Raw genomic sequence first — 22,268 nt, 5'->3', positions numbered from 1 at the left:
CACTTGAGAACCCGTCAACTTATCTCTGTGGTCTTTAAAAAATAGTCATGATTAGAAGCAAAGAGTTTTACAATACGGGCTGAGAGGGACAAGAGCAATTTTTTCTTCGATTCCAGTGGCAGAATAACTAAATTTCTACATCATGAACAGGAAAAAGAAACACATGAGAACCGTCAAATTTTTACGTCTTTAAAGATAGTCGTGGTTAGAAGCAAAGCGTTTCACAATACGGGATTAGATTAGAGGCAAAACAACACAGGCGGACTCGATTCTAAGATAATTCCTACGTTTCCAGAGACACAGTAACAAAACATCTACTTTATGAACAGGAGAAACACTCTTGAGACGCCGAAGAATGCTCTCTGTGATCTTTTAACCCCTTCAGTACTGGGACTCATTTTTACCATGAGTTTTGGGTATGATTAGACAATTTTATTTACATTAGGAAAGGTCTATGGAAGTCAGTAGTTTGATGGCCAAAGTCTTCTCTATTCTAATCCTCCACATAAGTTTCTGAAGCTGTTTAAAATCACTAAATAGTAGGCAGAATAAATATGAAAACGTGTCATGGTACATAAAGGGTTAAACAGTTGTGCATTGATGAGCAAAGTGTCTCAGAATACAGGCTTAGAGGGACGAGAGCAACACATGTCGATTGTTTCTACGATTCCGGAGACAAAATAACAAAATATCTACCTTATGAACAGGGATAACAGTCTTGAGAAGCCGAAAAATGCTCTCTATGGCCTTTTTAAAGATATTCGTGGTGGGTGAGCAAAGCGTTTCAGAATCCTGGTGAAACAACAGAGGTGGACCCGAGGCTGTTGTGTTTGGGCCGCGTGATTCATTCCTGGTGTCCTCGCTGCGGGCCACGGCAAGACTTTCAAGGTCCTTTGCTTCTTTGTGATGTATTTTTGAAGTTTCCTTCCGCCCAACCGTGAATGTGATTGTGGTTTTGTCTTCTTTGTTTCTCTTCCTCTTCCTCTCTCTCTCTCTCTCTCTCTCTCTCTCTCTCTCTCTCTCTCTCTCTCTCTCTCTCTCTCTCTCTCTCTCTCTCTCTCTCTCTCTCTCTCTCTCTCTCTCTCTCTCTGTGTGTGTGTGTAATTTTTTCATCCTTCCATATCTCCTCACAATCTCGTAAAATCGTTGTATGTTTTCCTTCCTTCCTATAAGAGCATCCATTGTCACTCCTTTCATTCTTCCTTATCTTATCTCTGTCGAAATTCCTCACATTTTTCTTTACTTTCGTTCTTTCTTCCTATAACAATTTCCTTTGTCAATATCATTTCTTTTTCATCCCCTCATCTTGAAAATCCCTCACCTTTCCAATACTTCCATCCTTCCTGTAGCAAAACTCTCTCTGCTTTTTATTTTATTTTTTTTCATTCCTTCTCTTCTCACTGTCTAGATATCTCACTTTTTCAGTCGTTTCTTCCTTCTTTCCTATTCCTTTTTGTCATTCTTTATTTTCAACCTTTTAATCCCTCACTTTTTCAAACCCTCCTTCCTTCTTTTCTTCCTGTAGCAAAATCCTCCCTGATTTTATTTCATTCTTATCTCACCTTTTTAATACTTTTCTTTCTGTAGCCACACCCTCCGTTCTTTTCTTTTATACTTTATCTCCTCGCCATCCTTCCAAAACCTCTCACCTTTTCAATCCTTTCCTTCTTCCTTCATGTAGCAAAATAGTCCCTGCTTTTCTTTCATTCTATCACCTTTTGAATATTTTCTTCTTTTCTTTCTTTTGGCCACTCCTTCCTTCCTTTTTCCTTCATTGTTTATTTCCTTACCATCCAAAAATTCTTTCAATCTTTTCCTTCTTTCTTGTAGCAAAACATTCCCTGCTTTTCTCTCATTCTTCCCTCTCCTTTTCAATCCTTCCTTTCTTTCTCTAGCCAAACCTTCCCTGCTTTTCTTTTCAGTACCTTCCACGTGGCTCTCGTAAACTTAACCTTAGTACACCAACCCCCTCCTTCTTCCCACGAGTAACTCAGGCCGTACCAGTGCAAACAAGTGCCAGCTATTACAACTACGAGTACAGGACGGGCCTATTAGCTTTCACGGACGCTTCACAAAGACTTTACGAGAGCACGCCAACACACACCAACACACACACACGCACGTACATACACACGCTAGCTTCAAACAATAGCACATTAGGACTTGTTTTGTTTTGTGTTTTTTTTTTTCTTCCACCTGTTCATGGCCTGCCTCATTGTGTTCCTCTCGAAGCATTTACTCGTCATTTCTCCGCCTCTTCCTCCGCCTTTCCTTTGTAGGCCTAGAAAAGCAACTTTTTTTATCAGCTTCTCCTCTCTATCTTTTTCCCACTTTTCCTTCCCATCCACTTTTTTATTAATCCATGTTCTGTTTATCACTTCCTTTTCTTTCCATCCTTATTGTTTTATCAGTATGTCTTATTCTTTATTTCTCCAAGTCATGTAAACCTTGTCTCTCACCTTATTATTCTTGTTTTAAGCTAATTGCCCACCTCTACACTTGTTTTGAAATCAGAAAACCAATCCTTCACTTATCCCAATGTCCTCAATATAACCTTCCAAAAAAGCCACACGTTCACTTTTCTACCTAACATTTCCCTTATAAAACCTCAAAAGAAAGCCTGTCTTCTCTTATTTCCCGTTCCGCTAGTCCATCTTTTATAAGCCATGGAAAGCCAGTCATTCAATCCACCTCGTGACTGACCAACCCTGGAAAAGCCGCTATACCTCTTCTTTTTCCCCCATTCTGGATTAAACCACCACACCGCTACGTATTCCAATTTCCAGACCTCGAAAACCCAACTAGCCAGCCAGTCAGCTTGCCTTCCAGTCCCTTCCTCCTCCTCCTCTGCTTCTCTGATCCAGCGAGGCCACACGTGTGTTCAGAACGCAGCTGTAATATGGCCGTATTCTGAAACCCCTCTGCACTGCATCTTCACTGCATTCGAAAGGCTCTAGCTGATATTACACAGGTTTTCGAGCCTTTTTACGGTTCTAGTGATAGATTAAGGTTTTTAAGTTGTTAACCCTAGAATTACTTGAAAACTTGGCTAATTTTCTCTTTGTCCTTCGAAAATAATCGTGAATTGGGCAGTAAATCAAAGTATTTTAGAATATAGTCAATTTTTTTACATTATTAACCATAGAAACACACTTAATAACTCAGCTAGTAATCTCCCTGGCCTTAGAAAATACTCATGGTGCGGTGAGTGAGAGAGCAAAAGCAACGCGTTTCAGAATATTGGCCATAGAGAGCCTTCACTGAACTGCCCCCGTGTCTGTCTCGTGCTGTCGCCTCCTATGAACGTCTGTCGCCTGTTGTAAGTAGTTTGCTTACGAGTGTGTTTTCCACGGGCGACCAGCGGTGACTCCAGCTTTTATGGGGGAAAGATGAGGGCTGCGGCGCGCCATTGTACTGTGTTTTCTCAAGCTTTCTTCTTTTTTATTTCGTTTTATGTGAGTCTGGGGTTGGTAGTGGTGGTGGTGGTACTCGTTTTTATGGACCTAAAGACTTATGGGAGGTATGGGAAGAGGAGGAGGAGGCAGGGAAGGCAAGAGGCATATGAAATAGTATAAGTTAAGAGAGGAATACGTAATTAAGTGATGTTATAAAGAAAGAAGGAATGAGGGATACAAAGAATGATAAGAAGGAAAGCTGAAAAAGTGACGCTAGAGGAAAAGGAAGAATTAGTATGTAGATAGGAGAAATACGGGAAAAAAAGCATACGAAAAGAGGAATAACGTCAAAAAGAAAGGAAAATAACTATAGACAGAAAAATAGTAAGGGAAACTGAAATATTGAAGCAAAGAAATAGGAAAGAATAAAAGAGAAACGAGGAGCAGTTACTAGATAAAAGAAAGGACAGGGATAGAGACAAGAATGGTAAGGGAAGTTGCAATAGTGAAGAGTTGTATGAGGGGAATGAGTATTAGTAGGCCAGGCGGGTTTAGAGGGAAAGTAAGGGGCAGAGATGGGTGATTAGGAGAGTGGTGGCGGGGAGAGGGAGAGGGAGAAGATGTTAGAGAAATGGAGGCCGGAATACTTAGTTACTAGAAATTGGAGGGGAGGGGAGGGGAAGGGAAGCGGCCAAGGTTTCGACTATTACACACACACACACACACACACACACACACACACACACACACACACACACACACACACAGTAGCCATTTTTGCAGTGAATAATAGATTGTGTGTCTGGTTGTGGGTGGTCATTATTCACCTTAGAGAGAGAGAGAGAGAGAGGGAGGTGAGGTAGCTTATCGGTACACCTGTGAGGGAGAGAATCTGGCGGTGTCTTGACTACAAACTAACCATTAACCCCGTGGATCAGTGTTGGGTCCCCGCGGCGCGTCACAAGAGCGTCTCCACAGAGTACTAAGCAGCGACACGACACAACACAGACCTGTATTCTGAAACACTCTACTCCCTCCCCATGACTGTCTTCCAAGGCCACAGATGATACACCGGGTTCTCGAGAGTGTTTCCTTTTTTGATGATGTAGAAATGTTAATATGTCACTAGAACTATAAAATGACCTTTAAAAACCAGTGTAACCTTAACTAGAGCCTCGTGAAAGTAGTGGAGGTGCGGCGCAGAGGTGTTTCAGAATATGGTCCTCACTCACTCAGCATTTCACTGGAGCGCTGTCCCCGCGGCATGATCGGGGTAAAGCTTGATAAAAATCGTAAGGAAAATGGTAGAGAGCCGTGTGGCCGCCCCGGGGACAGGAGGACTGGGGGAGTTGTGGAGTGGCCGACTGGTCCGACTGGGTCCCCACAAGGCTCTCCGGATCACTACTTTTTTGTGTGGGATCGAGTGTGCGAGCGTGTCTGTCTGGCCGTCTGGTGAGCGGCAGGTGGTGGCGCTGCGGGGCGAGGGGCGAGGGGCTGTACAGCTCACCAGGCCACCAGGGACGCCGGCTGCTGACCCCGCCCGTGAAGAGTGTAATGGGTGATTGATTGGCTTGAATTGGTATGTTGCGCCGCAGCATCGTGGTCATAAGACGCTGCGATATATAAGCTTAACCCCTTCAGTACTGAGATGCATTTTTGCCTCGAGTTTTGGGTATGATTAGGCGATTTTATTTACATTAAGAAGGGTCTATGGAGGTCAAAATATTAATGGCCAGTCTTTACTATTTTTATCCCAACATAAGTTTCTGAAGCTGTATAAAATCGCAAAATAGTTATCAGAATGACTATGAAAACGCGGCATTGTACTGAAGGGTTTAAACAGTCAGCAGATACAGAAGCACTGTATGAGGTCTTTTATAGGTATCTACAGGAAAGTTTGGGTTGTCAAGTAAATACGATGTGCTTAAGGTAAAACATTTTATCTTAGTATTTATTTATTTATTTATTTTACTTTTGTGCATCGTAAGTAATTCATCTTATTTCTGTGACCTCAAAACAAGTGAAAATGTATTTAAATCCGGCAAATTCTTATGATTTTATGCAACAATTGCTTCTTATGTATTTCTTTCTTTTTGTCTTTCTTTTTTTTTATTTTCCCAAAGTGTGAAGCTCAATGATAAAAATACACATGAACAATAATTTCCTTTAAGTCTAGCGAATTATGAACCTTGGAATACTTACACAACAAATGGCACACTTATTGTCTTACTTCATTCCTTATTTTCTCTCTATTTTTATACCAACAATAAAAAGAGAAAACGAGAAACTCCTTTATCTAGCAAATCATCATTCTTACACTCTTACACAATTACGTAACAAACGGGAAACTTCTTATTTATTTTCCATCCTTGTACGGAGCGCGCCTCATCTTCCCGCCCCGCTACACTGCCTGGCTCTTCTCTCTGCCCCGGGCCACACACTTGATGGGAGGGAGATGAGGTTTCCCAAAGATTTTCCTATAATTTTCACCGCCGCCCCGCCCCACCCGCCCCTCTGGCTCTCTCCTGGCGCCTCGGGGTGTGTGTAGGGGGTGAGGGGTGGCAGGGAGCGAGGACGGACAGTCGTGGGGGAAGAATCTTGATAATTGTTTGGTTTCTCTTCCCGGATGGCAAGGCGTGTCACTGCTGGCTTTCCCTTAGGTCTCTCTCTCTCTCTCTCTCTCTCTCTCTCTCTCTCTCTCTCTCTCTCTCTCTCTCTCTCTCTCTCTAATCGCAGGGTCGCCATTACGTTCCATAAATTTGCCAAATCTGACGCGCTGTGTGGGATCTTAGAGAGAGAGAGAGAGAGAGAGAGAGAGAGAGAGAGAGTAACGTAAGAAATAATAGAATACCCATTACCATTTTAAGCAAAAGGAATGAAGAAAAGAAGCCAAAACTGTCTTAAGAAACGAAGATTGAAATAAAAAGAAGTTATATTACATCTGTTTTCTTCCTTCTGCGCCTCCGTCACCCTCCAAAAAGTTCATTACACCTCTCCTTTCCTTCTCCTCCGCCTCCGTCACCCTTCCTTCGTCGGTACTCTTGACATGCACTCGCCTCGCTACCTCTCCTCACTGTTACCCTTCCTTCACTGTATTAACATTCACCTCTCACCTTCTGCGCCTTCGTCACCCTTCCCTGCAGGCGGCGGTGACTGAGGGAGGCGCAGCGTGTGTTAGTTTGTATGATTGATTCCTTAAGGCGAATATTGGGCTGGATTTGTTACCTAAGTTTGTTTCATGTTTTCTAGTTTCTCTCTCTCTCTCTCTCTCTCTCTCTCTCTCTCTCTCTCTCTCTCTCTCTCTCTCTCTCTCTCTCTCTCTCTCTCTCTCTCTCTCTCTCTCTCTCTCTCTCTGTTTTCACCTGTAGTAGGAAAAGTTACCGTGAGTTAATGATAGGGTTAGAAAGAGAGAGAGAGAGAGAGAGAGAGAGTGTGTGTGTGTGTGCTGTTATAAAATGAGACTGGTGCGTAGGTAGTAGTGAATGACTGGTTTGTTACTACTACTACTACTACTACTACTACTACTACTACTACTACTACTACTACTACTACTACTACTACTACTGCTGCTGCTGCTACAATAATAATGATGATAATGATAATGATAATAATAATAATAATAATAATGATAATGATGATAATAATAATAGTAATAACAATAATGATAATAATAGAAAAGATAAAAAAGAAATGATAATTAAAGAATTTAAACAACACAGGTGTTTCCTCCTCCTCCTCCTCCTCCTCCTCCTTTTTCTTTATACGCTGGGAAGCACTCCACACACACACACACACACACACACACACACACACACACACACACACACACACACACACACACACACACACACACACACACACACACACACACACACACCATTGTTTCCTGAGCGATGAGAGAGAGAGAGAGAGAGTAATGAATGAATAGAGGGAGGAAGTGAGTAATGCTTAAGACTTGCAGGAGGTAAAGATAATTAATTTAGGTGAGGAGGAGGAAGAGGAGAAGGAGGAGGAAGGGGGAAGGGGGAAGAGGTAACGAAGAGATCCACTTAATAGGAGGAGGAGGGAGGAAGGGGAGAAAACGAGGAGGAAGAGAGGAAAGATTTATCGCAAACACCGAGTTAAGGGAGAGAGGAGGGAGGAAAAATAGTAGCAAGGATTGATGGAGATAAAGAGGGAGAGGGAAGGAAAGCAAGAAGGAAGGGGGGAGGAGTGAAGAGGAGGCGTGAAATGAGTGACGGTCAGATGAAGGAGAGAGGGAAAGGGAGGGAGAGGAAGGAAAGAAGGAAATAGGCTGATGATGAAGTGTTTAGAGGAGAAAGAAGGAAGGAAAGAAGCAAGTAAAATGATGAGAGAGAGAGAGAGAGAGAGAGAGAGAGAGAGAGATGCAATATAATAAAGAAAAGAAAGGAGAATAGAATAGAGAAAAAGGTGAATGCCGATGAAGGAGCAAAACAAGAAATAAAATGATGTACGTAGGTGAAGGAAATTAATAAAACTCAGAAGAAAAACAAGAAAATGCGACAATAAAAACGAACAGACATAAGAAATAAAAAGAAGAAATCGAAATACAAGTAAAAAAATAAAATATGAATAAAAAAAATAAATCATCATAAACAAAATAAAAAAAAACTTGGAAACTGATAACAAAAAACCGGAGAAATTAAATCAAATCAAAGAAAGCAAACTGGACAGGAGAGAAACACGTCAAGTAGCGGAGATAATAGGAAGGAGTGCAGTGAAAGACGTGCGTGCAGTGATGAGTTTCCAGACCAGTGTTCCCATCAATCTCCTCACGTCCAGCTCAAGAAACACAGTGCAGGTTCTCCAGAGTGGCCACGGTGCTTCCCCTCCTCCCCCTACACCTTCTTCTCCTACTCCCCGTCCCCGTGCTCTTGTCTTGTCCGCAGCGGGGGAGAACTCATGCAGGACACATCAGTCTTCATTATGTAGCCACGGAGATGCAGTGAACACAACTAATTGGAGAAGGGTGGGAGTTGTAGCTGTACAGTTGTGTTGTGGAATTTGGAGTGAAACCATTTAGTCATTTTTGTTTATTTATTTATCTATTTTTCTTTTCTTTTCGTTTTCTTGTGTGTGTGTGTGTGTGTGTGTGTGTGTGTGTGTGTGTGTGTGTGTGTGAAGCTTGATGTTTTTGGAAAATGTGGGGTTTAAAGTTGTAGTTGTATGGTTGTGTCATGGAATTAAATGAGACCATCTGGATAGTCTTTTTATTACTATTGTTATTTTGTAAAGTTTTACGTCGTTATTGTAAATATTTATGTTCCACACGAGACATTCTCAGCGTGTCTTTGCTGACCAAAACTTGATGCCGTAGAAAAAGATATGTCACAATTTACGATGAAACTTTCTGAACTTTTTGATACTTTTTTCGGTCTTTCCTATGGAAAATTTACCTGGCCAACAAATTTAAATTTTAAACTTCTTACTTTTCAAAAACTTGTTTTTTTTTTATTTATTTATATCATACGTATGCAAAGGTAGCTGAATAAGATCTACCGAACAAGGTTTAGAAAATATGTTTAAGTGTATTTTTTATTTCCATAATTTTTCTCTCACATATAAAAGGACCAGCGTTTATGATAATGAAACAAATACCACACTATTTTCACTCACTTGCTTTTTACAACTAATCTTTCTCACGAGTAGGAGACAATGAATACTGACCAAAGACTACAAAAGTTCATCTAAACACGGAGCCTCCACCGTGTCACTTCCCAGCCCTGGCCTTGACGTGGCGGAGCATTCCAGTCCATTGTGAAGCCTGGAGCGCATTGTACGGGGCGGCAACCTGAACTGAGCGGCGCCAGGTGTGTTTGCCCTCACCTGGCGAACGAAGAACGCATGATTTATGGAAACTGAAGCGAGGGAAGAGAATGGAGAGGATTGTAGGAAGTACAGAACCAACGGGAGAGAAAGGTTGATTATGGCCTCTGACATGTAAAGAGAGGAAGAAAGGAAGGAAAAGGAGTTAGGAAGTACAGAATGAAAGGAAAATGTAGTAGTTTATCTCTCTCTCTCTCTCTCTCTCTCTCTCTCTCTCTCTCTCTCTCTCTCTCTCTCTCTCTCTCTCTCTCCTTTCGTTATATATTTGCTCTTGAGTGTTTTTTTTTTATTTTGTGTTCTCCTCCTCCTCCTCCTCCTCCTCCTCATCTCCCACTGGTGTGCAGACTCACGCTCTCCTTCACACTCATCTCCTTTCCTTTCCCCCTCCTAGTCTTGTTCCTTACACACACACACACACACACACACACACACACACACACACACACACACACACACACACACACACACACACACACACACACACACAGAGGTGGTGAGGCCTTTCAATTTTGGTGCTACTTGTTTTATTATGTGTTTTTATTGCTTTACGGTGAGTGCGTGTAAAGTTTATGGCGTGGTGCAGTGTGTGTGTGTGTGTGTGTGTGTGTGTGTGTGTGTGTGTGTGTTGGTCAGGTGTGCCTCTGCCGCCTTACCTGGCCACTCGCTACGTCATTGGTTCCCAGACGCCGTGCTCACGAGTGTTCGGCGTAGCAATCTTTCGCACTCTCACTCCTTGCCTGGCAGAGAGAGAGAGAGAGAGAGAGAGAGAGAGAGAGACCTATATTCAGACACGCTTTGCTCTCTCACAATTTGCTACGATTTTGAAAAGGCCACAGAGATTATTATCCGGGGTTTTCACAAGTGTTAATATTACAGAAATCTTGTTAATCTCACTTGAACCGTAAAAACACCCTCTCAATGCGTTTACATCAACTAGAGCCACAAAGATGACTACCCAGTTAATAATACAGAAATCTTGTATAACATGTCTGTAGAACCCTAAGAATCACCCTTCAAGACACGTGTACCGTAACTTGAGTCTTTGGAATGTATTATAGATGCGGCGTAGAAATGGTTCAGAATATGGTCCTGTTTGCGGTACCTTCTTGGCCTTCTAGCTCCCCCCTTACGGCCTCCAGACCCCCGTTGTGGTTGGACGTGCCAGGCGAGGCGAAGTGCAGCGCAGGGGAGTGGTGGTAGTAAGCGCTGAGCATGGAGGTGCACGAGGCTGGAGGGTTTTGTCCTGATTAGTAATTGGTTGGCAAAGTAGTAATGAGTCTCGGCCCTCCAGCGCAGTGGTGAGACCAGAACGGCGTGTTGGTGAGGTGTCTGTGTGGTGTTTATGCTCCCCGTCACGAAGAGGACCTAGTGGTGGTGATGGTGGTGTTGGTGTGGACGAGGGAGTTTGTGTGAACTCTCAAGCATTTTTTGTATTATTTCGACTTCTGACAGGCTGTATTGGAAGTTATCCTTAGTGTTTTGTAGTGTATTGTAGTTATTATGACAGTTTAACAAGGATTTCTGTACTATCAATGAAGTACCCGTACTCCTAAACACTTTTCTCCCTCTTGACCACAGTTTTCAAAAGCCATGGATGATTAGTCGGATTCCCACCAGTGTTCCTTCTATTTATGGTGTAGAAATCTCTTTAAACTATCATTGCACTCACGAACATGTCGTGAAAGCCTCAGTATCTTCCACTACCGCTTGTTGAAGGAAGAGACTGGTCGCCGATACTAATACAATTCGAAGCAGGGGGCATCGTCTGTGGCCTTGGTAAACAGTCCCCGTTAGTCTGAACCATTCAAAATGCCGGTCTCGGTAACTGGTGCGCTGAAGGATGCGGGCTGCGTAAAGATGCTGGCGTCCTTTCACTCAGACACGACCGAGGAGCGGCTGAGAGATGGAGGTCCTGCCGGAGGAGGAAGTCCCGCCCCTCACGCCCTGCCCACGCCCTGCACACGCCCTCCCTCTGCCGCACCTCACAATTACGCCACTAATAACACGGCCCCTGTTGGCGAGGGTTCAGTTGTCAATTTACCCTCACACAACCGCCTCACGCTAACCGAGGCAGGCCCGCTGCTGGCACTCTTACTGCTGTTGGTGTTGCTGTTGCTGCTGTTGTTGTCGTTGTTGCCGGTGTGTCCGTGCTGCAAGCTATCCACGGGCGAGTTAAGTGGGTAATGAAGGGATACAAGAGCGCACACACTCCCAAGGCGCCTTAGAAGGGAGCACATTTAGTAAAACCGAGCGTAACCTGATAGTCTCTTTGGTGTCACCGCGTGGAAAAAGGCGCGCCCGAGTCCCGCCCACCTTCCCTTGTCGGCGGCGGTGGCAGCGGACAGGGAAGCGCAGACCAGGGCAGTGCAGGGGAAGGGAGTGCAAACCAGCTCCCCGCCATCAGGGCCAAGGGTGCTTTACTTGCTCAGTGGCCCGAATACTGAAACGTTTCGCTATCATTACAATAATTTTCACAGGCAGTGGAGATGATTAGCGAAGTTTCCACGAGTATTTATCCTGTCAGTTAGGTAGAAATCTTGTTATTCTGTCATTAGAATCGTAAAGCCACCCTCATAAACTTGTCACTTCATGTAGCGCCTTTTGAGAGTAGTCGAGGTGTGGCTTGTAGTGTTTCAGAATAGTCCTTCCCCACATGGACCATCCAGGCGCCTCCTCCCTCTGCTGGTCTCCCACGCCCTTCTCTGCCTTCCCTGCCTTGCCTCCCGCGACGCCACGACACCACGCCGCGCCACCTCCACGCTTCCCTCTTTTCTTCCTTTCTCCTTTCTAGCTCCATTAGCCTCCTCCTCCTCCTCCTCCTCCTCCTCCTCCTCCTCCTCCTCCTCCTCCTCCATCACCACTACCATTCGCACAGTTTCCAGTTGTTTTCAGCGTGTGTTGCTCCTCCGTCAGTGTCAACAAGACTTTTTTTTTCCCTTCCTCTGAAGTTAATGTCGCTTTTAGTCCCCGCGAAAGTGCTTTTTATTCCCAGCATTCCTTCGCCTCCTTACGGTTCACGGGCGAGGCTTAGCTGCCTTTGTTAGACCCGCCAGCCAGCCAGCCAGCCACCGAATGGTCTCTCGCTCTCTTCTCTCTTTTTAAGCTGAATTTTTAAGCTTACGTGATAGTCTTAGTGCTCTTCGCCGCCCGCTGCTCTCCATCCCTCGGTCTCTCCTTGCCTCGCTAGTCCCGCCCCGACCTGCCAAGCCCAGTCCTCCTCCTTGCCTCCCAAATTAAGGCTTCCAACACCTCCACTCCACGCCCGCCATCCACGCACCTCTGTGGCTTCCAGGGCCCCACGCTCCTCCGCCGCCCACCATGTGCCGCACGCCCATGTACGCCCTCACTGCACGCCCTGGCTTATTCTGTGCTATTTTTATTCATTTTACATCTCTCTCTCTCTCTCTCTCTCTCTCTCTCTCTCTCTCTCTCTCTCTCTCTCTCTCTCTCTCTCTTCATCGTGAATATATTTTAACCATCATATTTTTTTATAGGAATCTTATTTTTTCTATCTTTTTTTTCCGAACGTGTTGCTTTTCATGCATGCTTCGTGTCTTGTGTCATCAGCCCCCCCCATCCTCATACCTCCTCCTCCTCCTCCTCCTCCTCCTCCTCCTCCTCCTCCTCCTCCTCCTCCTCCTCTACGTCTTACCGCCTCGTCGTGTCTCAGAGCTCCTAATGCCTCCGCCTGCCGCTCCCCAGTGATCTTCCCCTCTCCTCCCCGTCCTCCCGCGGCCCAGCGTCCTGCAGCGGCACTCTTGATAGCGAGGCGCTGGTGGGGACCTCAGGGTGACTCAGGGCTTACTAGTCTGTGTGTGTGAGAGAGAGAGAGAGAGAGAGAGAGAGAGAGAGAGAGAGAGAGAGAGAGAATAGGAAAATATAAAGGAGGATAAACTTTTGAGGAACGAAAGAAAATAATAGAAAATAAGTGAAAAAAGAAGATATGGAATAAGATAGATGGAAAAATCGTGGAAAAAGGAGAAAATGTAAAGATTATGTAATATTTTATGATAAGGTGTTTAAAAGCTGTGTGTGTGTGTGTGTGTGTGTGTGTGTGTGTGTGTGTGTGTGTGTGTGTGTGTGTGTGTGTGTGTGTGTGTGTGTGTGCGTGCGTGCGTGCGTGCGTGCGGGTGCGCCCCAAAATGGATAACGAGCAACATTCCTCTCCTCTAATGGTGTTGAGTTAATCATAGAATTAGACTGGATTAGAGAAGCATTGTTCGGTGGCGGTGGTGGTGGTGGTGGTGGCGGTGGTGGTGTTGTATGTGATGGGGGTGCATAATCGCGAGGGAGGGCGTGGTGGTGATTACTGAGGTCTTAATGGCGGTGGTAATGGTGGTGGTGGTGATGGAGAGGGTGGTGGTGGAGGTAATGGTGAAGGGGAGGTGGTGGTGAAGGAAGGTGTTGCGTTGTATATGTAGGGTGAGGAAGAGGTGGTGATGGTAATGGTGGCTCTAGGGTTTACCTCTTCACCAGTAGACAGTGACCAAGCTTCATAAAGAGGAGTGAATCTTGTAGTAGTTGTAGTAGTAGTAGTAGTAGTTGTTGTTCTTGTAGTAGCAGTAGTTGTTATTGTTGTTGTTGTTGTAGTAGTAATAGTAGTAGTTGTTGTGTAGTAGTAGTAGTAGTAGTAGTAATAGTGAACAAGTATAATGAAATCACTGGGTATTAGTTAGAGAGGAGTAAATCTGTTCATAAAAGTAGTAGAAATGATAGTATTAGTAGTAGACTACTACTACTACTAGTAGTAGTAGTAGTAGTAGTAGTAGTAGTAGTAGTAGTAGTAGTAGTAGTAGTAGTAGAAGTATTAAGTGCAGGTTATTTTTGACACCTTCACCACCACAAACATCTAAAGACCTTCCAATAATGATACGCTTAATAAAACTCAACCTAATCTCTTGGAAGCAGAAAAAGTGGAGCGAACAAATGACTCACTTTTTCCCACCCTTGGCAGTTAAGAGCCCATCAGTCAGTCAAGGTTTCATTCTTACCACGAGTTTTCAGCACTGACGGTAGCTTTGTCTGTCTGGCTCGCTGGTACAATACTCAACTCGTGGATTTAGGTTTCCGAGTTTGAATCCTGGCTAACAGTAGCTCTTGGTGGGAGAAGTAGAGCTTTATCCTAACTGAAACATTAATTATTACCTTCTTGTGACGTGTGAAGTTTGTCAATTAGAATTTCCTTCCGTCCTCGTAACACTGGCATGTCATTCACCTCTGTCTTGAGTGACACAAGTAGGAAGCGAAAGGCAGAGCACGAACAGAAGCGTGAGGAAAGGAACAGAAAGGAAGCGACTAACCAAGAACTATTAAGAAGAAAGGAAGCGAGCGACTTAACCCACAACCACTAACAGGAAATCAAGAAAGCGAATCGGAAATGTAGCGCACGGCTTTTTGTGTCTGGAGGAGCAATGGGACTTCCTCGACCACTCCTGCGGGACTGAAGCAGCCTAGCAGGTCACGCCACTAAAAGTCAGGGGAAGACCTCTGCCGGAACCACTTGAGGCGCAGTGAGGGACAAGGATCTGCTCTGCAACCTGACGGAGGGGCGGTAGGTGCACTGTGGCCTGACGAAGGAGCGGGGAAGTGCAGTGGCGTGGTGAAGGGGCGGGGAGATGCTCTGTGAGTTGGCGGATGGGCGGGAAGGTGCACTGTAGCCTGGCGGAGGGTGAGGAGGTAAATTGCGGCGTGTCTGAGGGGCGAGGAGGTGCGCTGTGTGTGTCTGTGTTTCCCTCCCGTCTCTCGCTGCTTGGTGTCGGTGAAAGCAGTGGCAGGAAACATAAATGAAATATAAATTGCTTTCATTTCCTTTATACGTGAGGGTAATCACTGCAATTAATCCAAGACTAACGTGAAAAAATGGAAGTGTGCTTGCTTGCCTCCACGGAGCCTCACCTGGCGGGCTGTTTTTAATATTGTTTGGTATTACTTCACTTTATTTCCAAGACACGTTCACTTTACGGCTCCAGATTGTGTTATGTCCAGTCCCGGTGTTGAATGAGCTATGACAACGAGGGATACGTGACATGATACCTCTTTGACCATTTAACTGCCATGAATTCTCTTAAAAATGTAATGTGTTGCAGGTTTAGATCATATGCTTAACCTCTTCAGCACTGGGACACGTATTTACCTTGACAATTGTGTGCGGTTAGACCATTTCATTCACATTAGAAGAGTCGATGGAGCTCAAAAGATTAATGGCCACAGTCTTCACTATTTTAATCCTCCACATAACTTTCTGAAGGTGTAGAAAATCATCAAATAATAAGCAGAATGGATATGAAAAAGCGTCATGGTACTGAAGGGGTTAAAGGTTGAAGTTTGACAGTTCCTCACACACCACCGTCACCTCACAGCGTCCCGGAAAGGCGTCTGTGTATCTCGTGCCCTCCTCATCATCCGTGTTTCCTCTCACTTTGTTGTGGCTGAGGAGTTGCAGAGTTTTGGTTTTGTTTTATTCGTGTTGTTCATGTCTGCTTTATTCCTTATTTCACTTACTTTTCTTCTCTTCTCTTCTTTACTCTTTTTGTTTTTTTTTGTTTTTCTTCCTTATTTTCTTTTCCGGTTGTTTTCTTCTTCTCTGCTTCTCCTATTTTTCATTCGTCTAATCCATATCTGCTCTCTTTCTTAATTTCTTTTCTTATATTACTTCTTTTCTTCCCCATTTCCAGTTTTTTTCCTTCCTTATTTTCTTTTCCTCTTTTCTGCTTCTCCATCTTTGTTTCATTTGTTTAATCCATATCTACTTTCTTCCTTATTTCCTCTTCTTTTTGTATTTGCTTTCCAAGTTTCCCCTTTTTTATTTGATCTCTACATTCCCTTCTCTTCTTCCCCTTCCTAACTTAATATTCGTCTTTCATAGTCATAGTCTTTTCATAGTCACCCTTTACCTAATGTACGGTCAATGAAGCACCGCCACAACATACCTAAGGCTTACCACATCCCAGAAATACCCGTCTCACCCTGTCTCACCCTCTCCACTACCCGTCCCTCCCATCTCCCAAGCCCCTAGCCTCTCGCCAGCTTTCCCCGGGGCAGGCAGGAAGGGAATGACACACAGGGGCGGCAGGCTATTGTGTATTCCTGACGGTGCTGTGGATTAATTAACGTAGCTTGTGGTGGTGGCGGGTAATGTATCGAGGAGGAGGAGGAGGAGGAGGAGGAGGAGGAGTAGGGGTCAATTAGAAAAGGAAGGAAGGAAAGGAGAGTTGAAGTGAGTGGTTTCCTCCGCCATTCCTTCGTTCCGTGTCGTGAAGGTTCTATTTTTCTTAAGTTAGGTTTGGTTAGAGTAAGTTAAGTTGGGTAGTTTTGGTTAGGTTAGGTTAGGTTGGGGTTCAGTCCGTGTGAGTTTGGTTTGGTTAGGGAAGGTTGGACTAGCTTGGGTTATGCTGGAGTAGGTTAGGTTAGGTTGAAGTACGGTCTGATTAGGTTTGGTGTGGTTAGGGTAGATTGGACCAGCTTGGGTTATGTTTGAGTAGGTTAGGTTAGGTTAGATTGGGTTTGGTTTGGGTGCAGTCTATGTAAGTTTGATTTGGGTTGGGTTAGGTTAGGTTAGAGTAGATTAAGTCCAGGTTAGGTTGGGTTATGTTTGCAGTGTGTTCTACCTTTATGTCACTTTGTGCTTTAGTCTCAGAGGAGGAGAAACAGACCGACCTTGAAATGTCTCGTACTATTTATATTTCTCTCCCCCTCTCCCCTTTTTTCTGTTAGTTTTATTTCAGCTCACTTTCTCTCTTGTCATAAACGTCACATAATTTTTACATATCCTCCGTTTCCCTAGCGATCTCTCTCTCTCTCTCTCTCTCTCTCTCTCTCTCTCTCTCTCTCTCTCTCTCTCTCTCTCTCTCTCTCTCTCTCTCTCTCGTTTAGTTATGTAGACTTTTAGGCTTATTTATGTATCTATACATCATACTTTCTTCCTCTTCTTTTCTTCTTCTTCTTCTTCTTCTTCTTCTTCTTCTTCTTCTTCTTCTTCTTCTTCTTCTTCTTCTTCTTCTTCTTCTTCTTCTTCTTCTTCTTCTTCTTCTTCTTCTTCTTCTTTTCCTCCGCATAAGTGCTTGTCATGGCGCCCTGTGTCGGTCGCTGCCTGGGAAAAGAATTTTTACCGCTTTTCTTTATGACTGTCCTTCCTCCTCCTCCTCCTCCTCCTCCTCCTCCTCCTCCTCCTCCTCCTCCTCCTCCTCCTCCTCCTCCTCCTCCTCCTCTTCACCAAAACCTCGACCGTTCCTTCCTCCACGCAGTGTTCTGAGAGAGAGAGAGAGAGAGAGAGAGAGAGAGAGAGAGAGAGAGAGAGAGAGAGAGAGAAACAGACTGGCCCCGAGGTAAACATTGGCATACGGAGCCTCTTTGTGGTCACCGTGGCTGTATTGTCTCAGGGTTAGCGAGGCAGGGGCGGCAGGGTACAGCTGGGTGGGTACTGTAAGGTTGGGTTTTGTGAGGCAGGGTAGGATAAGGCAGTATTGGATATTGAGGCAGGGTATGGCAGAGTAAGGTAGGATTAGGTTGGACAAAGCATAGTTAAGTAGGTCATGTGCGGTAAAGTAAGGCAGGGTAGGATAGGACAGGGGAAGGTTAGGGTAAAGCATGGCAGGGTGAGAGGTGAGGTAGGGTAAGATAAGTTATGGATAAGCCGTGGCAGGGTAGGTATTGAGGCAGGTCAGTGCTGGTACGTACATGATAGAGTAGGGTAGGACATGACACGACAGGGTAGGGTGGGCAGGACACGGCAGGGTGCACCAGTTTAGGGCTAATGAACAAAACCCATGAAGTATGTCTTAAAAAAAAAAAATGGAGGGACAGGGCAAGGAACAGTCATTAGCGGTAACTTGGGGTCCTTTAGAGTGTCCAGGAGGGAGGGAGGGACGCCCCGCTAAACGTAACAAGATTAATGGTTACTTTGAAACGTTACGGCTCAGCGAGAAGGGGCTTTATGGGGGGAGGTCTTCATTAGTCCCCTCTCGCGTTACGGAAGGGACGGAGGGTGACACCAGGTGACGGATGGTCGGAGGGCGGCAGGGAGAGCGTGGCAGGTGTGTGGGAGCTGGAAGGGATGGTTCGTGTCTTGTGTTTGTCTGAGTGGAGTTTGAATGCTCTGACGAGTCATTTTAGCCCCCGAGGTGAGATGACGCCTGGTGCAAGTCAGTGTTCTATCATTCTTGTCTTTTAACCTTCCAGTCTTCCAGTCTTCTTAGTGGTTTTTTCTAGTTTTGTTAGGTTAAGTTTGTAGTTTCTGTCTTTATGTTTCTTTCCTCTCTAGTCTTGTATCCTTTCAGTCATATACTTTTCCACTCTTCCATTCTTCCAATCGTCCAATCTTCTAATCTTATATCTTTTCAATTTTCAAGTCGTCCAGTCTTCCAACTTCCTCTCACACCACATCGATCCCTTATGCTTAAGTAAATACTGGTGTTATTTTCCTGCCTACCGTGTGGGCCGCCTTGTCTTAACTCCCACGTTCTTTTCTTTGCAGGTAAGAGTCACGAGGGTCGAAGGGGCCGGTCCGCTGCCAGAGTTACCTTCAGGTACAGTTGGAGTCTAGTTTGATCATACAACAAGCTGTCAGAGTCAGTAGTTTAGTAACATGTTGATTTCTTTACAATTTGTTCAGTGTGTTTCATCGTTACGTCTGCATGCTGAGCTGGGGAATAAAACTTGACTGAAGATTGAGTGAAAATTCAGGGAAAGCGCTAAACTCTGGGAACGAGAGCTGGAAGTTACAGATTTCCGACTTCAACTTTACAAGGTCAGGCGTGTTTCCTCTGCTACGGGGCTCGGTTTTCCCTCTCCTCCTGTTACCATTGCAGAGTGAAAATTGAGGGAAAGCCCTTAACTCAATGGAAATCATTGGTGGAAGTTAGATTTCTGCCTGGAATTGTACAAGGTCATGTGCGTTTCCTCTGCTATGGGGGCTGATTTCCCTCTCTCAGGCCTTATCAAACACTCTGCTCTCTTATCACTAGTAATTCTGGAGACCTCAGAGATGATTACCTGCGTTCTTGATGTTTCTCCTTTTAATAACGTAGGAATCTTATTAATCTGTCACTAGAATCAAAAGAAACCTTAAAACGTTTCAATTCAACTAGGGACTTTGGAATGTCGCTTTTGTGCAGCCAGAAGTGTTTCAGAATAGTCTTCAGTATCCCAGCGTTTGCCAGCACGCAGGGGACGGACACAGCACACGCGGACGTCAGCTTGTGTTTGGGCAGCGCGTGTCTGGGTCGGGGCGAGGCGACGGCTGCCAAACTTGTAATGGAGGAGCTGTAACCCGAGTCCCACCCTACTGGTTGGCGCCTTTGTGTCAGTTCCTGCCGGGAGACTTGATCGGCGGGGCTGCAATCCATACCAAGGCTGTGCGGGCCGCCCTCACACACACACACTCACTCGAACACTCGCCCAACACTTCCACCTAGCGAATAACGGGTGTCTCTCTGCTGCCCTTGAAACATCTGCCGGCGATCATGATTTTAAGGACGTGTGTGTGTGTGTGTGTGTGTGTGTGTGTGTGTGTGTGTGTGTGTGTGTGGCGCTGTGAAGACTATATTCTAAAACACTACTGCGTTACACCTCCACTACTTTGAGAAGGCTCCAATTGAAGTTACACGAAGTTTCAAGGTTACTTTGAAGATTCTAGTGACATAAACAATACCTCTGCATCATAAACTGAAAAAAAAAAAAATGAAAACCTCGGTAATCATCTATGTGGCCTTTGGAAAATATTAGTATTGAGAGCAAAGCGTTTCAGAGTACTGGCCTGTGTCGCCTCAACGCTCAGCACATCTACGTTTAAATCTTGACCTTTAAGACGCTGTATCTCTTGTCGGTCTGCCGCGGAGGAGGAGCAGCGTCACGGCAAACAGCTGCTGCGGCGAAGGTGTTCCAGGCAAACAGTGGTGCGGTGTGTGCCTCCCCTGCCCCGCACCCCACACACTTCCCCTCTGCTGCAGACTGTACATTCCTCCCGCATATCGCACCGTAATTCAAATAGGGGGATAAAAGAGAATAGAAAAATACGAGTCCGTACAGTAATTCCCCAGCAGCTGGAGAGAGAGAGAGAGAGAGAGAGAGAGAGAGAGAGAGAGAGAGAGAATAAAAAGCAGATGTAGAAGGGCAACAATGAACTATTGAAGGGAAGGATTAGAGAGACAAACACACACACACACACACACACACACACACACACACACACACACACACACACACACACACACACACACAGAGAGAGAGAGAGAGAGAGAGAGAGAGAGAGAGAGAGAGAGAGAGAGAGAGAGAGGACTCTCCAAAACTCTCTCATGTCCTCGGGGGAGACAAACTTAGCTCATTTGAGAGAGAGAGAGAGAGAGAGAGAGAGAGAGAGAGAGTTGCAAAACGGGAAGCGGGATGCAGCCTCTCTTGGGACATGCTGAAGTACTCTCTCTCTCTCTCTCTCTCTCTCTCTCTCTCTCTCTCTCTCTCTGTGTTCGTTCCTTTCTCGTCTCTTAATTTCCTTTTCCGGTCGATTAAGTTTCCCATATTGATTATTGTTCGTCTTTTCCTCTTCCTTCCTTCCTTCTCCTCTTCATTATTTTGTGCCTTTCACTTTCCTTTGTTAATAAATGTACCTTTCTCCTTTTTTTCGACCTCCCTTTCCTCTTCCCTCGTTCCTCCTCCTCCTCCTCCTCCTCCTCCTCCTCCTCCTCCTCCTCCTCCTCCTCCTCCTCCTCCTCCTCCTCCTCCTCCTTTTCGTATCTCATTTTCTTCACTTGCCCTTTCTTCCTGTAAATTTCTGAAGAGAGAGAGAGAGAGAGAGAGAGAGCTTCAAATGGGAAGCGCCTGTGGTTGACACTGGTGCGCGCGCACACACACACACACACACACACACACACACACACACACACACACACACACACACACACACACACACACACACACACAGACTTGTGTGTGTGTGTGTGTGTGTTTAGATGATTTTTTTACGTATGTTGTCTTTGAAAGGTCTCTCTCTCTCTCTCTCTCTCTCTCTCTCTCTCTCTCTCTCTCTCTCTCTCTCTCTCTCTCTCTCTCTCTCTCTCTCTCCCCAGTTTTCCCGTCACATATGGATAGGTACCCAACATCTCTCTCTCTCTCTCTCTCTCTCTCTCTCTCTCTCTCTCTCTCTCTCTCTCTCTCTCTCTCTCTCTCTCTCTACCGTGGGAGCTTAGCATACATGATAGTTGAATGGTATTATATTAACCACCACCACCACCACCACCACCACCACCACCACCACTACCACCACAACTGAACCACAGGAAATGCCGCAGCGAGTACAAGGGAAGTGCACCTCGCCTCGCCAGGAATACTGAAGGTGCTGCCAATGCAAGGGAACACAAAGGAAGAGAGAGAGAGAGATTTTTTTGTGGTGTTATGATGAAGATAATTTAAGGAGTTTGTATTTGTTTTGGTCCTCTTCTTCTCCTCCTCCTCCTCCTCCTCCTCCTCCTCCTCCTCCTCCTCCTGCTGCTGCTGCCGTCCCATCCTAACCCACCTTTAGACAAACAGCAACAGGATGAGCACTATTGCCGCTCTCTCCCTTGCCCCCCCAACACTCTCTCTCTCTCTCTCTCTCTCTCTCTCTCTCTCTCTCTCTCTCTCTCTCTCTCTCTCTCTCTCTCTCCCTTCCAATTACAGTTTTCCTCTCCCTTCGCTGAGTTAAGGAATGGAAAGAAACGAGGTAATGGAGGGAGGAAATGTAGAGTAAACTAGGAAAGATGGAAATAATGGTGAAGTAAAACAAATAAAAAAAATTAGTAAAGGCAAAAGAAAAGTCAAGATGAAGGAAAAAAGGAAACTATTGAAGAGGAATAGGAGAAGGGAAGAGGATGGGAGGAAAGGAGGAAAGGAGGGAAACTATAATGGAGGAGATGGGACGTGAGAGGAACCAAGGATGAGAGAGAGAGAGAGGGGGAATCAAACTTACTCTTTAGAATGGATACTGTAAATGCTTGGCGGTGGTGATGTGGAGTGTAGGTGGAGGAGGAGGAAGAAGGGGGAGGACGAGGAGGAGGA

The 22,268-nt window shown here is 45.2% G+C and overlaps 1 protein-coding gene across 14 annotated transcripts in view; it reads left to right on the top strand.

The window, feature by feature from the left end:
* Window positions 1-22,268, top strand: part of LOC123499249 (rap guanine nucleotide exchange factor 2-like) — a 269,844-nt gene that overhangs the window by 55,209 nt on the left and 192,367 nt on the right. Inside the window, exon 2 of one of the 14 annotated variants that reach the window (XM_045247035.1) lies at window positions 18,715-18,766. The exons of the other annotated variants lie outside the window; for them this stretch is intronic. Coding sequence (XP_045102970.1) covers window positions 18,715-18,766 — 52 coding nt within the window. The remainder of the gene's footprint in view (window positions 1-18,714; window positions 18,767-22,268) is intronic. 14 annotated transcript variants of the gene reach the window in all.

Source organism: Portunus trituberculatus, chromosome 49 (genome assembly GCF_017591435.1).
Source record: "Portunus trituberculatus isolate SZX2019 chromosome 49, ASM1759143v1, whole genome shotgun sequence".
Classification (NCBI taxonomy): domain Eukaryota; kingdom Metazoa; phylum Arthropoda; class Malacostraca; order Decapoda; family Portunidae; genus Portunus; species Portunus trituberculatus.
The sequence above is the reverse complement of the archived record's forward strand: the minus strand, read 5'-3'. Positions and strand labels throughout refer to the sequence as shown.